Source organism: Physeter macrocephalus, chromosome 15 (genome assembly GCF_002837175.3).
Source record: "Physeter macrocephalus isolate SW-GA chromosome 15, ASM283717v5, whole genome shotgun sequence".
Lineage (NCBI taxonomy): Eukaryota > Metazoa > Chordata > Mammalia > Artiodactyla > Physeteridae > Physeter > Physeter macrocephalus.
The window spans coordinates 11,839,592-11,855,180 of NC_041228.1; the positions used below are offsets into that span (position 1 = coordinate 11,839,592).

Sequence of the window (15,589 nt, forward strand, 5' to 3'; positions counted from 1 at the left end):
AAAAAAAAAAAAAAAAAAAGCTATTGCTATCTAGATGCAAAAAAAAAAAAAGGGAGAGAATTCAAGGATGAACTTAAAAAATACTTTATAGTTGGTATAACAAATATTCCAATTAAGCAAGAACCATAAAAAATTTCTGTAGAGCATCCTGAACCAGTGTCCTGAATTCCTATTTGAATTTCTCCCTCCTCCATTGGAATAATAGTTCTCTATTTTATGTCCCTTGCATCGGCTTCAGGTGGTTCCGTTTTCCTTCACCTCATCAGTCAGCTCCTCACCCCACTGCCCTGGTGACATGGAACTCCCTCTCCTCCCCCACTTTTTTTTTAAACAAGACCAGAGTTGACTTTCATAAATCAAGTTCAAAATGCAGCCTCAGGTCCTAAGGCACTGGTGTTGAATCTTCTAAATAGTCACAGTCACCAGCAAAAGAAACGCAGTTGTTCCACGCAGATAATGTTATTTGGACATACAAATAAGCAGCACTACTTCCAAAACTCAGGGGGTCCCTGTGGAATATCTCTGTAGGCGTCTGCCATATTGCAAATAACAGCCCTGAAGACACTGACGTTTATTAGAGGGCTTCCCAAACTCAAGTTCCATAAAATGTAAGTTTAGAAATCTAACTGGTTATGTTTTACAGGTTGTTTATTCTTCTAAACAATATATTCAACAGCGATTTTTACTCGATTTGAATCCTGGAGAAGGAGCTTCTCCTTTTCACTGTTTGAATCCCAAGATTATGTATTAGCAGCATCGATACAGAGTGTATTCCTGATACAAACCCTTATCACTTCCATCTGAGTGAATCATTACAAGTGATTGGGAGAGGCTGCAACCGGCTAAATGAATTCAGTGATTTGCAGTCCTGACTGTACGTTAGAATCATCTGGCTTCACTCCCAAAGGTTCTGATTTAGTTGTTCTGGTGCTGAAGCCCAAGGCTTGCTTCCCAGGTCAATTCTGATGCTCAGCCAGATGGAGAATCACTGAGCCCCTCCCCCATTGTTTGCCAGTGGTGTCATTTAAAAGGACAAACAGACAGGAGGGGCGGGTAGTAAGGTGGAAACCTGCAGCCAATTTCAAGGACTTCTGTAAGGTTTGTGAACTGGCGTGGACCTCATTCAGAGCTTGGCCGGTTTGAAGTCTGGGTCTCCCTACCTCCCTTTTTATTCTAGTCGAGGGTCCTTTTAATAGATGAAGCAGTAAAATCAGAGCAGTGGGCAGGTCTAAGCTTGTCTCTAAGCTCCTCTCCATCTCCTGAGCCCCCAGCGTTTCTGGGCCCTTTAACCCCCTCTTCCGGTTCCTCTCTGTCTGTCTGGAGCCCCCTCACTTCGTTTGCATGTTCCTTGTCTTCATACAGAAGCCGGGGCACTCTGCTTCCCCTTCGTCCACGCTGCCCATGGCACACAGCCTCGGTTCACCCTCTGAAACCCTCCTGTCAGACAGGATCTGGTGCTCTCTGTGAACCCGGGTGACTTTAATGGGTGACTCTCCCAGAGGTGGTTGCATTTTTAACAAGGAATACCACCTTAATCTAGAGCGATGTTGATGACAGTGTAGAATCTTAGGTGTCAGCTATGTGGACGCCATTAGAGGAGATAGTTGGGAAATAATAGCTATAAAAATAGTAACTACCTTGCATTAAGCACACACCCCATGCTAGTTTCATGTTTTCCCACTTAAAGTTTCACAGCAGCCTCACAAGGTAGTTGCCGTTACCTCCATTTTAAGGGGAAAAAGTCAAAGTCACACAACCAGCAGGTGCTTGCGCCAGATTTGAACCAAAGAAGTTGAATTCTAGAGCCCGTGCCACCTCCCACTTGAAGGCGGAGCACCAGCACTTGTTCAGACGTTGCCTTGGTTCATTATCCCAGTGGGGAAGGCGTTGTCTCCCTTCTCTATGACAAGAAGAATTGGGACTCAGGAGAGCTCACGGCTCCAGGATGGACGACTGGGCCTAGACTCACACCCGGGTCTGATTGCCTCCAGAATTATGTTTTTCTCTCCATTCTACCGTGTACCTTAGAGTATGAGTAGTAAATTGCTTTTGTAAATTAACAGAATATTGTATTGCTCCAGACAGACGAGCAGGAGCCTCAGTGTGGCTCCATGAAAGCCGGGTATTTATGACAGTGTCTCGTTCTGGCTTTAAAGACCAAGAATTGCACCCTCCATCAGCTTTTGGCTAATACTCCAGAATCACAAGGGTGTCACAAGGGTGCTGACGCTGCCTGGGGTTTGAGGAACTGCCAAATAAATCTCTCCTGCTTTCATGTTGAGCAGAGATTGTCGGAGACTCTGGACTTGATTCTTAGATCAATCAAGGGACTTGATTCTTAGATGAAGAAGGGAGGGTGAAATTGAAGGATTAAAGTGGTTACTGCAGTTAACTAGGAAATGTGAGTTTAAAAGTTCTATACTGGCCCAAACGTTATATACTGGCAAATAGTAGGCACTCAGTAAATGTTTGTGGAAATGACTAAATGATGAATATCTAGCACATTGGTCAGATGAGGTAACATCAGTCCCACTTCTTAATCAGGAGCCCTGATAACCTCTTTTTTTTTTTTTTCCTGTTTACACTACAGCATTGTTTAATGTTGATTCTAGAGTGGAACATACTCTCAGAAGTCGTGACAAGTTCATTACTGCAATAAGAAATTTTCAAGAAAATCTCCACTTGCAAATAGATCTTTCTTGCACATGCACACACGTTCTGCCAACTAGAAATCGGTCCTGTGGTTTAAATGGTTGGGAGGTTTAAGGGAATTCCTAGTCATCATACTCTAGGATGAATTGCTTCAGTTGGGTGATCAGTTCCTTCTCCCCTGAGCTGTCTGAAGGCTCACTAAACGGATGGGGGAGCTTTAATTGTGGCCACAAGATAGTAATTTTGGAATGTGGAACGGTTGGAGAATAAGTGAGACTTCTCAGCAGGCATATTAAGTGATCTGGAAGGGAAAGGAGGGAACTGGCCATTCCAGGGTAGGAAGAACCAGAAAGGGAAAAAGAAGAAAGACGTTTTCACTGACTCTGCAAATGTCCCGAGGGTCTGTCTGGACAGGGGAACAGCATGATAAATGTGGAGAGCCCTGGGAAGAAATTTGTTCGAATCCCAGCTTTGCTTTTTACTTTGTGTAAAACATTGGTCAGTTTATTTTCTCCGTCCTGACCCTTGGTTTTCTCATGTGTAAAATGGGTACAGTCACTGTACCTAGTATTGCAAGAGTGAAATAATAAAATTTATATACAGTATCGAGTAGTTTACTTGCTCAATAAACGAAAACGTCTGTCTTGCCCCAAAGAAACCAAAATGCTTTCCAGAAGCCAAAAGTTTTAATGTACTAAAATTTTGGAGGTAAGCTCTCTCTGCAGTGCTAGGCGTTCACTGCGTACCTAACTTCTTGTCAGGGGGTTATGGTGGTTGTTGACTGTGTGCCAAATGTATGTGTCCCTCTAGGGCATGGTAGGTGTCCAAATAAATATTTATTGAACAAAAAATTGAAATGACCGTAAGAATCTGAACAGCAGTGTTAGCGAGCATTAGCCTAGGAAGTGCAGAGAGCTTTATTATTTTATTTTTACCTCTGTCTACACAGCAGGCTCGGCCTGGCTGGGTCAGGCTTATTTCCCAAGTAATTAATGATGTTCACTTCTTGTTTGTGAAGCAGAGCAATTCAGCAGGATGATGGGGAGAAATAACTTCATTTCTGGATACTAATTCCAGTAGCAGCTGTTTTCTGCTCACAGAAATATGCCTGCGCTAACGACTTCACGCTTCCAGCAAAATCACTTCACCTCAGTGCATGCCGAGCTGTCTAAGGAGAAATGTGTGGTGTTTTTCTTTTCTTTCGGGAGACGCAGAAACATTCGTCAGAATCGACTCATTCTCTTTGTGCACGCATTTCTGATGACTTTCCTAGCTGCACGGCATCTTCTAGTTTGGGTGGCAGAGCATTATGTCACAGGGCTAATATCTTCATCACTTCTGTGCAGGGAACGTGTCCAGAGCCTCCCTAGTGGAAACATTTTCAAAACCCTGCAAATGGCTTTGCCACATGCTTGTGGAAAAGTGAACTCTTCTCTGTATAATGTTAAGTGGAAAAAGCAATTTGCAAAACAGTATATACAGATTGAACCAACCCATTTTTTCTAAGAACAGACATTTCACACACACACATATCTTGTTAAAATCCGGTATTAACAATGACTGTCTCTGGGTGTGAAAGTGGGATTAACAAGTAACGTTCAGTTTCTTCTTTGCACTGTGTCTAGCTCCGAGTGTTTCCTCAGTGAATATGCATTCTTTTAATGAAAAGTAAAACCTGTAAAAGGACAAGCCTCAGAGTTTCAGGGAACAGAGCCAAAACAATCTTCATTTTTGAAGGTTATCATAATTGTCTTTGGGGTAGAGCACTTGGAGCTTTTGAAAGACGGTGCTCAGCAGAGCCTGCAGGGGCCGCGGGCCCCTTCACTCGTCGTTCAAATGCAGAGCCTGGGAGAGCCACATACCAGGTAGAGGTTACTTGGGGAGTAATTTATTGAAAGTCTCTTTTTCGCCGTATCTTGAGTCCCTGGCCCCCGGTACAATGACCCTGGCTTTAATTCAGGCCCCCATCATTGCTCATCAGTCTTCCGCTCTCGGCCTCCTCCACCAGCTGTCCTCCTGGATGCAAGTGGACTGCGGATCTCCTGGGATGGGACAAGAGTCCTTAGCACCACATGCAGTGCCCTCCCTGCTTCTCCTTCCGCATCACCTACTGCCTTGTCCCTTGCGTTCCCCCAGGTGCCTGCACCTGCACCTCCTCCTCTAAGCCCTCACTCAGGATGAGGCTGCCTCTGGAGCCTTATGGAAATCCAGCTCAGGCTCTGGGCCCCGCCGGGCACCAGGCACGTCCTAGGCCCGTGGTCGTGTCTGTTTCCCGTAATTGCTGGGTGGCACAGACCACCTGTTCTTCGTATGTGCTTAGATGTGGTAGAGGCCTCCTCAGTATCTTGTCCAATGAATAAGTGAATAGGTGTTTCAAATAGACTTCTAAAATTTCTCTTTGAATCAATTTTGAAAGTCAAATGACCTGAGAAGATATTAAAATAGAAGTGAATCTTTGGAACCTTTGCTCTATTTCTAACCCTTATTCTCAGAAGGAGGTGTTCTCGTGGGCTGGGGCTTCAGGCTGCTCCTGGGAGATTTTGTGTGGCTGTCTTTCCCATGGAAGCAGAAAGGAAGGAGGAGCGGGCCTTTGGTCCACTCAACCCTGGATTCAGCTCCAGGCTCTGCTGCTTCCTTACTAGGAGATTTTAGGAAAGTTGGTTAAACTCTCTGCGCCTCTGCTTCTTCATCTTAGTAAAAGAAACAAAAAATAGTTCCCTCACAGGTCATACATGAGATAGTGTATGTAAGGCCTCTGGAATGCATTCATTCATTTGATAAATATTTGAGCGCCTGCTGCAGAAAAATGTGTGCTCTTGGTGGGAAGAAAGATGAGAAGTAAATAGGAGTGAGAAGACCCAGGAAGGAAACACAGCAGGGTGCGAAGGGGTAGGAAGTCTAGGGAGGGTGGTCAGGCCGGGAACCACTCCTCTGGGGAGGTGCCGACTGGGAGAGGCCTGGAGGGAGCGAGCAGGAGGTGTCCCTGGGAGGCCAGTGCCCCCCACCGCCGGCAGGGAGAGCAGCAGGTCACGCGGCAGGAGCCGACGTGAGAAGGAGCGCGGAGGTGGTCCTTGGAGGGCCTGGCACAGCCTGGGGTTTTCATTCAAAGTGTGGTAGGGATCATCAACAGTGAGGACTCAATAAATACATGTTTCCTTTCCTATTTATCCTTTCTTGTACTTAAACAGTATGAAAGCAGTTCCTCAACTGTTCCACAGGGTTGTAGCAAGTCATTTAGTCTCACTATGATTTTAGTCTGCTGAACCGCCGGGAGAGATTATATCTTCTTTAATCGGTATACCTATACATTAGTACTAAATGTCGAGAAAGGACTTGGACATTTTGGCAAGTTATACAAACCTGGAGTTTCATTGATGACTGGGGATTCCGAGCCTTCTGGTCCCTTCGTCCATGTACTCTGGTTCAGCACCCTGCTCCGCTTCTTGCTGTCCCTGGGCTCGGTACTGGCCACCTCGGCTGCTTCACCTGTCAAAAATTGTGTTCTCTGCTCGTCAGATTCACATTTGGGGTGATAGGTCCTTTGTCTCACTGGCATTTGGGGGGAGAATACTATGTACAGGCAAGACATGTCTGTGTCAAGTGCAGTTCGTGTTGATGTGGCAGATGTCAGTCCAGCAGACTTGACAGGCTTCCAAGGGAATAAGTGTCACATGTCATTGTCACTGAAGTTGTGGGTCAGTCATGCAGTGACTTAAACTGTACAAAACCCTTGTCATCAGAAGCTTTCTGGTAATGTACTTGGAAGTAGCCCATGCTTTGAAGTGAGAGGTGAATGGTGCTATTTCATTTTCCAGGATCGGTTGATACTCGACTGAATATTTTTTCCTTTTTTAAAATTTTGTCTCTGTTACTTGGTTGTATATGTTAGTTGTTCAGAAGCAGTGGAGTCACAAACATTCGGGAAGAAAAAAAGAAATCATCTAGTTAACCCTCTGTCACATTCACATGTGAATGGTGTCTCAAAAATTCTTAAGGTTTTCAAAGAGATTTCTCTACTTAGGTTAAGAAACTTGAAACCTCTTATTATGCATAATCAACTTAAACTTGGGAAGTCCTTCCTCATGTCTGGCTCAAATCTTTGACAATTTGAGTTCTGTGCAAATGGAAAACAGCTGCAGACCTTCCCTGATAACAGCCCTTCACGTCCTTGCAGACCAAGATTAAGTCAGTCCTCACCCTCTTTCCTCTGACTAAATAATGCCTTTAAACTTAACATCTTCAAAGTTCCCGTTTTCCACTCCTTTAATCATCTGCTGATCTTCCCTAAGCTTTTCTGCTTTAAATGTGGATGCCAAACTGGAACATGGTATTCTGCAAAGTCTCCGCATTAACCAGGCTCGCTACCTTTCCAGCCTGTCAGATGTCTTTGTCGATCATATGGGAAATCCAGCGATTTTATCAACACCCAAAAAGATGAGGACTAAACAGTTCATTTTACAGTGGACCCGGCCAAGGTTTGTGGTTGCAGCTGCTGGTTTTGGAGACGGGGGCCTTTAGCAACCCCTACGCCAGGTCTATTCTAAGAAAACGCTTCAGGCCCACAACCTTCTGCCTCCCCATCCTGGGTTTGGCGATCAGTCTGTCGTACAGGAATCCTTTCCCGAGCCCTGGTTCCTCTTAGGCAAAACTGTCTCGTACAGGACTTTACTTCTGGTTTCCATGTCTAAGTCACATGTACATGCAAAGAATATGAAATCCCTGGGCGTCTCTCACTTCCTTCACCGCAGAGAGCTTGCTTTGGAACAGATAGACTCAGGACAAAACGTGTTGCTTTCTGTGTCTAATCTCCTTGAAACCACAGAGGAGGATCTCAGAGGTTGTCCAGGAAGCACAGGAAGGTAAACGGAAATGAAGTGTCTGGTGCCCGTTATTGAGAATGAGAGGCCCAGAATGTGTCGTTGAAATATTCTTGATCATAAGCCACTGATGGGACCCATCTCTACCCTCTCCCCCTCTGCTTTCCCTAAAGACTTAAGTTGGATGGGTGGAAGCGCTCCTGGCATGGAGATTTTCAGAATCATGACTGTCAGCTGGGGCAGGCATGCAGGCCTGACTAAAGAGTTCATTGCTTATTCCTGCAGACTTCTGTTCAAGCCCAGCCTAGCCCAGGTACCCGGGCACTTCACTCCTTGGTCAGCTCCTTCCGGAAGCTGGCATTCACCGTTGGCCAGCCTGTGATCTTGGACACACGTGGGCAGGAGGGCAAGAAAGAGTTCTGACCAGAATGATTATGTGGCGAGACTCCTTTTACGTAAAGCCTACATTAGCGTGACTCTTTAGATACTGCAGGCTCTGTATGAGTTATACGTGTGACCAAGAGATTTGCTGGAAAGTGATAGGAAATCCTCATCGTCTTTCCCTCTCTCCAGATTTTGGGGCTCGTTAAGCAATGTCTCATCGGTAGTAGCTGTCCTTGTACTTTTGGGAGAAGTGATGTGAATTTCGTGTTGTAACCAAAATGTGTGGATGCCTGAGACACCGGCTTTGGGGTGGTTGGTTACTGGGGTCATTTTGAGTGAATGAAGGAAGTGCGCTCAGCTACGTTTCACAGGAAGATGCAGTAATGAAAAGTGCCAACTCTTCGAGCTTGTATATGTGTAGGTTCCAGAAAGGCACATTTCCATGGGTCATACCCACTCTTCACTGCAAGTGAGATGGATTATCTCGATTCCATTCTGATTAGTCACCAGGATGTTCATACACAGCTAAAAGACATTTAGCAGGCCACCTAACATTTTTTTTTTTCCTTCTGTAATGAGATTCAGAATTCCAGTGGGGTGAATTAGACCTTATCAAATTGATCATGACCCTGCACACCTGCCCCACGGGGCCCTGGGCCTGTGGGAAGAGCTAGTGCCGCCCATAACTTCTCCCTTTCGTCCTGTGTCCAGTCTAACAGGCAACCCGCCAAGTTGAACCTTCTCACCTGTCAGGTGAAACCGAATGCCGAGGACAAGAAGTCGTTTGACCTGATATCACGTGAGTCCGTTTTCTCCCGAGTCAGTTACTGTGCACATTCCGCCCCCAGCCTGTTCGCGTTCTCTGGGTTGGAAACCGCAGCTTTCCCGAGGAGGGCTCCTTGCTGCACTGCACGCGCGGCTCTGAGAAGAGCCCTGGGCCTCTCTGCACGGAGCCCACCTGCAGGTGGGAAGGCATAACCGTGTCAGATCTGACTGCAGTGGAGTAGAATCTAGATTTGTGCAGTAAACCAGACCAGTTCTTGGCCACAAGTACACAGCTTTATTCCCCTGGAAGGATTTTTGTAAGCACACTCCCGTTTCTCTCCTGCATCTGCCGGATCAGTCTTTGGTGTGAGGCCCAGACATAGGTGTTTTTTAAGAAGTCCCTGGGTGATTCTAATGTGTAGCTGTGGTTGAGATGAGCAGACATAGACTTGGCAACACAGGTGTGCCACTGTGTCTGTCCAGCTGATTTGCCCAGCTGCAGAATCAAGCCCTGAAAGGAAAAACCATTTCCTTGCTTCCAAGCAGAACTGCCTTCTGACTTCATGGATCAATGACACTGTGCTCTGTCACTGTCTTATTCCACGGGTCAGAGTGTGTTTTTCTCTTGTGATGAGGTTGCGCAGTGACCCACCCACCCCCCAGCTGATGGCCTGTATTCTCACAGTCTTCAGAGTGAGGGGAGATTGTTTTCCTCCAGTCTGGCTCCCTGTGCTTTGTCACTGGTCCCATGGGTGTTCACGGTGGCTGAGGGGACATCTCTTTGTAAAGGAAGAGGATGGCAGTGCCGATGAAGTGACGCACAAATATTCTGAAATCCTCCAGTACTGACCTTCGGTGTTCATCCTTCTCTATAGAGCCCCACAGGACAGGCCAACGAACAGCCCGTGATCTATGTGTAGAGCACAAAAATACTTTCCTGTCCCTTGAAATCCTTCTGATGTACTCCTGAGAATGGAAAAAGCAGTCCCAGCCCAAAAGATGGACTCAGTTGTGAGACTCTGGGTGGAGTCTAAGCTGGATTCTACAGCACCTATTGAAGTTCAGATTCCCCATGATTTTTATGACCGTGAGATTTCTTGGGTTACTGATGAGAAAGAAATATGAAAAGTTGGAATTATGCTATGACTTCAAAAGTTAAGAACCCCTCGATTTGAGAATCCACAGGTTATTAATAATAATCATTGAATGTCTAATATGTGCCAGGTGCTTTATAAACACGGGCAAACCTCTCAAAAAGTCCTGTCAGTTTCCTGTTTCACAGAAGAAAAACCCGAGACTCAGAGAGGTTTGGCAACTTACACAAGGTCTCACAGTGGCAAAGCAGGGATTCAGCCGAGGCGCTTGGGCTCTAGTACCTCTGGCGTGTTCCTCTCTCTCAGGGAGATGGGGGGGGCCCTACCCTGGAGCAGTCACGTAGTGAGTGACTGGCTAGTAAGTCAGGGTGGTAAGTCAGTGGTAGTTTGACCTCAGTATGTAGAAACATTCTAGCAGATCCCACATTTTAAGGAAGAGCTTCCCTCATACACACCTGCCCAAACTATCCAAGTTAAGCTGCCCTCTCCTTACCTGGGTCGCAGCTTGAGGATGATCCTCCAGCAAGGCTTGAGCCCTTCTTCCCCGAAGCCTGATTCAACCAGAGAGGAACCTGGGGCGGGATGTGCCTGCTTCTCAGGGCTGCCCTGTGAGTTATTTATCGTTTCTGGAAAGGAATTTTTTAAGAAGGAAAGCCATTGGAAGGCAAGCTGAAAAGGAAAGGTAGAATGCTGAGTTCGCAGGTAGCACTCTCCGATTTGTCACCGAGATCCACTTGACCAGGTAGGGACCCGTCCCCCTTCCCTCTTGTTTTTCAAAAGAAGTGCTAGGCATTCACGCGGTGTTCGCAGTTATTTTGTTGTATTCTTGTTGCCCTTCAGAAAGATAATATTGACAAAGTGAATCGTGTAACTGCTAAAACAAAATGTTGCAAAAATAAAATTATATTAAAATCCTGCTTTTAATGTGTTCCCCACCCCCCAGGAACTTTCAAAATTTGCATTCATACCTAAGGTATTCTGCTTTCTCAGGTTTTGCTTTTTTCTCTTTTTTTGTATTTTAGATAATAGGACGTATCACTTTCAGGCAGAAGATGAGCAGGATTATGTAGCGTAAGTAGTTCTGAAATAACGGCACGATGCCTTAAATTGAAAAAGCATCTCTCTGTCCTGTACAGTATACCTTTAAGTTTTCTTTTTTTTTTTTTTACTGAGAATCCTGGTGGTTATTTCTCACCTCTGGGCCTGCACATGTGTCTCTCCTCCTCTCTGTCTAGGGTGCTCAGTAAACTCAGGTGCCCCCTGCAAGGTTCTGCTCAAGCCACACCGCCCTGGGGGTTTTGCTCCCTCCCTCCCTCCTGCCCCGCACCCACTTCACAGCCCTCTGGAGACCTAGAGCTTCTAGTGGGCAAGGACTGTGCCTTCTTCATTTCTGATCCCGTCATCTGCACTTGGGAGGGGTTTATTCGGTGTCCAAGTAATTCGTACCTTTTGCCTTCTCTCTGGGTACTGGTGGTAGCGATGGGGGGGGACTTGGTTTTGATGAAGACGTCCTGGCATCCTGCACGGAAAGATGTTTATTTTCCTCCCAAGTTACACGGAGGAATTTTCACTGCCTCATTGAGTTGTTTTCTCATGTGAAAGTGTCCAGTGAATTGAACAGAGAAATCCTTTCTCATCTCACTGTGGAAGGAGGCAGGTACAACAGAAGAGCAGCTGCATGTTTAAAGGCAGGCAGACTTGACTTCTAGTCCAGAATCTGCCCGGTAGTGACTCTGTGACCTTGGAAAGATTATCCCACCTCGCCTTCTCCTCAGTAAGATGGGTTCTAGCCCTCACTTGCAGGATTTTGAGACTTGAGGTAAAATGTGTAAAGCTTCTCATACAGTGCCAGTTTTCTTTTTTTACTCCTATAAACTCAAAGTGACTTTTAAAGTATTAAAACACCGTTATGCACTATTTCATTTCTTAATACTTTTTTTGTATGCCTGTTACTTTAAAATAATTTTAAAGTTTTTTGAAGAATTTTCAGAAATAGTTGCTTTGATTCTTGACCCTTTTGAAATGTAGCCATTTCACCAAATTTGAATTATTCCTCCAGAAAATGAATTGTCCTTTAAATATGTATTTTCAGATTATCATGGCAAACTTTTAAAATTTCTTTGTCAGGAGTTTTCAAATAAAGAGGCAAATGTGGCATAAGAGAAGGAACTCTGAAAAAACGGTGTCAACAGAACTGTTTTCTTTTCCCAGTCTGACACCAGTCCCGCTCTAGGGCCTTGGGCAAGTCACTGAATCTCTCTAGGCTTCTGTTTCTGTAAAGCATTGTAAAACCTTCACTCAGAGGCTTGTTGGAGGATTATATTTCAGAAATTATAAGTACGTGGCACGTAGTAGATACTGGTAATACCGGATAGCCAAAATCTCAAGATGCCTAAGGAAAGCAAAATAGAGCCTTCTGCAGTCAAGTGAAAACTCCAGCATCAATGCTGCTGCTGTTAAATGCACAGTGATCTGCCCTGTGGAGCCCAGGTTCTTGGCTTGTGTTTAAGAGAACAGCGTCTAGTTTCTAACCTGAGACTAATGATAGAAAAAATATTATTTAACTTGAAAGGTATTAAATGCCCACCCCATCCCCTCCATTCCTGAATAGTTGGTTTTTCTGCTTCATAGCAGAAAAGCTAAGCTGTGCCATCCTTTCTCACAACAGTGAGGGTGAGCGCCACCTAGAGTCAAAGGTATGACTTGCAGTTCACCTATTCCAGGTATCAATACTTTGCTTTTGTTTTTAATTCTCATTGCTGTCTCTATTACTTATTCAAATGAAATGAAAAACATTTCTAAACCACCGTTTGTTCTCTTTTTTTTTTTTTTTTTTTTGCGGTACGCGGGCCTCTCACCGCTGCGGCCTCTCCCGTCGCGGAGCGCAGGCTCAGCGGCCGTGGCTCAGCGGCCACGGCTCACGGGCCCAGCCGCTCCGCGGCACGTGGGATCCTCCCGGACCGGGGCACGAACCCGCGTCCCCTGCATCGGCAGGCGGACTCTCAACCACTGCGCCGCCAGGGAAGCCCTGCTCTCCCCGCGCATCGGCAGGCGGACTCTCAACCACTGCGCCGCCAGGGAAGCCCTGCTCTCATTTTTTTGTTTGTTTTTCATTTTCTTCTAAAAAAGTTAATTTGGCTTTTGTTCCTCATTCATGAAAGTAACACAACTCATTATAGATTCAAACAATTACAGAAAAATAGAGTCAAGCGTTCCATCTATCGGTTTTTTCCTACAAAAAATCACTCAGAGACAACCAGTATTTTGGTGAATTTCTTTCTATCCCTTTTTTCCCCAAACAAAATATATAATTCACAAATACATTTAAATTTGAGATTATGTCATATGACGGTTTTTTTCCTGTTTATTTCACAAAACATTATATTGTGATCATCTCCCCAAAGTCATCCAAAAATTAGATGGAAACTTAAATTTCAATACCTGGTTAACTAGTCCACTTTGTGGTTATTTCAGGCTTTGTTAATCGACCCCTGTTATTGGGTATTTAGGTTGTTTTACACATAGATTAGTAGCAAAGGGTTATTTTGTTGGGTACATATTGTGGTCATGCTGTACATATATTTTAATAGCCTGCACTTTTCATTTCATAAAATAAGCATCATGTTTCCATTGTTAATGTACCTTTTTCATAAGCATGAATCTTCATGGAAAATGAAATACCCCTTCACTTTCACTTTTAAGTGCCCCCGCTGACGTGGACACCCAGAAGACAATGCCTTTTGCTGAACTCTCTTTCCTGCCTCGTATTCCTTTCTCACCTGTTCTTTCTCATCCTTGCACTAGGTTGGGCCCACTCTGAGTCCTGTTGGTTCTGGCGTTCCCTTTATATTCTGGCTCCGTGGAAATGCAGGCGCCTGTGTATTCGCCAAGCCCTTGGTTATTGATACCCTCTCATCTGTCCCTCTCATCTCGCTAGCTCTCTCCTGTGTGTTGTTTTCCATTCTTTGTATTGCTATGGGGAGGTCTCTTTTGCCAGTTCTGCATGAAAACAGATTCTTTCGCAGGGGAAGGAGAATGCGGTGGCCAACCAGGCTCTTATGTCTCCTCCCCCCGTTTCTGACAACAGGTGGATATCAGTGCTGACGAACAGCAAAGAAGAGGCCCTCACCATGGCCTTCCGTGGAGAGCAGAGCACGGGCGAGAACAGCCTGGAGGACCTGACGAAAGCCATCATTGAGGACGTCCAGCGGCTCCCGGGCAACGATGTCTGCTGCGACTGTGGCTCTTCAGGTATTTGCCCCCAGACTTGAGCCGCTTGTTAAACATCCCTTCTCTTCCTGTCCAATATAAATGAGCAAGTTATTTAAATGCCTTAATCTCCTTGTGGACACAGACACACGTATGCCCAGCTTGAGTGGTCCCACCTCTGAGTGCTTTCACCCCTGCCGTTTGCTCTACCTGGGAAGCTCTCGCCTGCTCTCCCTAAATGGCACCTGCCAAAATGCCACCTTTCCCGTAAGGTCCAGTTCCACAGACACACGTATGCCCAGCTTGAATGGTCCCACCTCTTGAGTGCTTTCACCCCTGCCGTTTGCTCTACCTGGGAAGCTCTCGCCTGCTCTCCCTAAATGGCACCTGCCAAAATGCCACCTTTCCCGTAAGATCCAGTTAAATGGACAGTGAGGGGAGAGCACTGGACATGGAGTCCATCATCCTGGTTTTGAATCACCTGCCCTCTTCTCAGAGCCTGGACAACCTCATACCAAGTCCCTTTACTATTCTGATCTTCAGTTTCCTCATCCTGAAAGTGGGATAACAAACCTCAGCTGTTATGAGGGCTTAGTGAAATGGCGTATATGACATTGGCTGGCACACGGTACCTTTCTTTCCGTTCAGTAAAACCTCCCCGACCTCTGTGTCACATTGGTGTCCTCTTGCTCCAAATTTCTGTTCTCAAATGGCATCTGTGTTACTTAGGTATTGACAGTAGCTAACATTTATCGAATGTTATAATAAGGATTGTGATATTTGTTTTGCTGGTCTTTACGTACTGAATCCTCACAGAATCTCTCTGAGCAAGATAACTAATATTATCTCCATTTCACAGACGAGAAAACTGGGGGAATCAGAGAAGTTGATTGACTTGCCTGAGGTCACACATCTAGTAGGGGTCAGAATGTCGTGCAAACCTATCCTTAAGCATTATGGTCTACTTTTTAATTGTTTTACTAGTGCAGATGGGCTCCTGTATACAACAGGCCATAAGCACCTCAGAGGCAAGTCTCACATCTTCTGCTTCTGTGTACGTGTGTGATAGTGACTGACACGGTGTCAGGGTATGGCAGAGGAGGCTCTGCTCTGGGGCCCTTGGGGGTTGTAGAAAAAGCTGTCTTATTACCAAGAGGTGCTTGTGCAGAAGCCATAACCAGGATGACGGGTTAAGTTGAGTTGTAGCGTGGAGGTTAACGATGGCTGTAGAACCCAGTCCCTTGTGAGCTGGACTTAGAAGGCCTTTAATCTATCACTGTCAGGATGTTTCCTCGGCCTCCTGGGCAGAGTCTTTCTCACATTTTCACAAAAATAAAGCACTGAATTTTATTTTCAATTCAGTATTGAAGGGATAGTTTTAAACTTTGTCTTAAAATTTGCTCTCTAACAAGCTATTAGTTTTTATAATAGCCCCTAGGCTAAACTGCAAGCATCCATTTCTTCCATTTAAATTTTTCCCTTATAGTTTTTTTTTTTTTTTTTTTTTTTTGCGGTACGCGGGCCTCTCACTGCTGTGGCCTCTCCCGTTGCGGAGCACAGGCTCCGGGCTCGCAGGCCCAGCGGCCATGGCTCACGGGCCCAGCCGCTCCGCGGCATGTGGGATCTTCCCGGACCGGGGCACGAACCCGTGTCCCCTGCATCGGCAGG

General features: G+C 45.6%; 1 protein-coding gene across 1 annotated transcript in view; it reads left to right on the top strand.

Moving 5' to 3' along the window:
• LOC102973503 (arf-GAP with SH3 domain, ANK repeat and PH domain-containing protein 1) overlaps positions 1–15,589 on the top strand; it is a 150,710-nt gene that overhangs the window by 83,895 nt on the left and 51,226 nt on the right. The window contains exons 12-14 of the mRNA XM_028500773.2: positions 8,565–8,652; positions 10,735–10,783; positions 13,800–13,963. Of these exons, the coding sequence (XP_028356574.1) occupies positions 8,565–8,652; positions 10,735–10,783; positions 13,800–13,963 (301 nt within the window). The remainder of the gene's footprint in view (positions 1–8,564; positions 8,653–10,734; positions 10,784–13,799; positions 13,964–15,589) is intronic.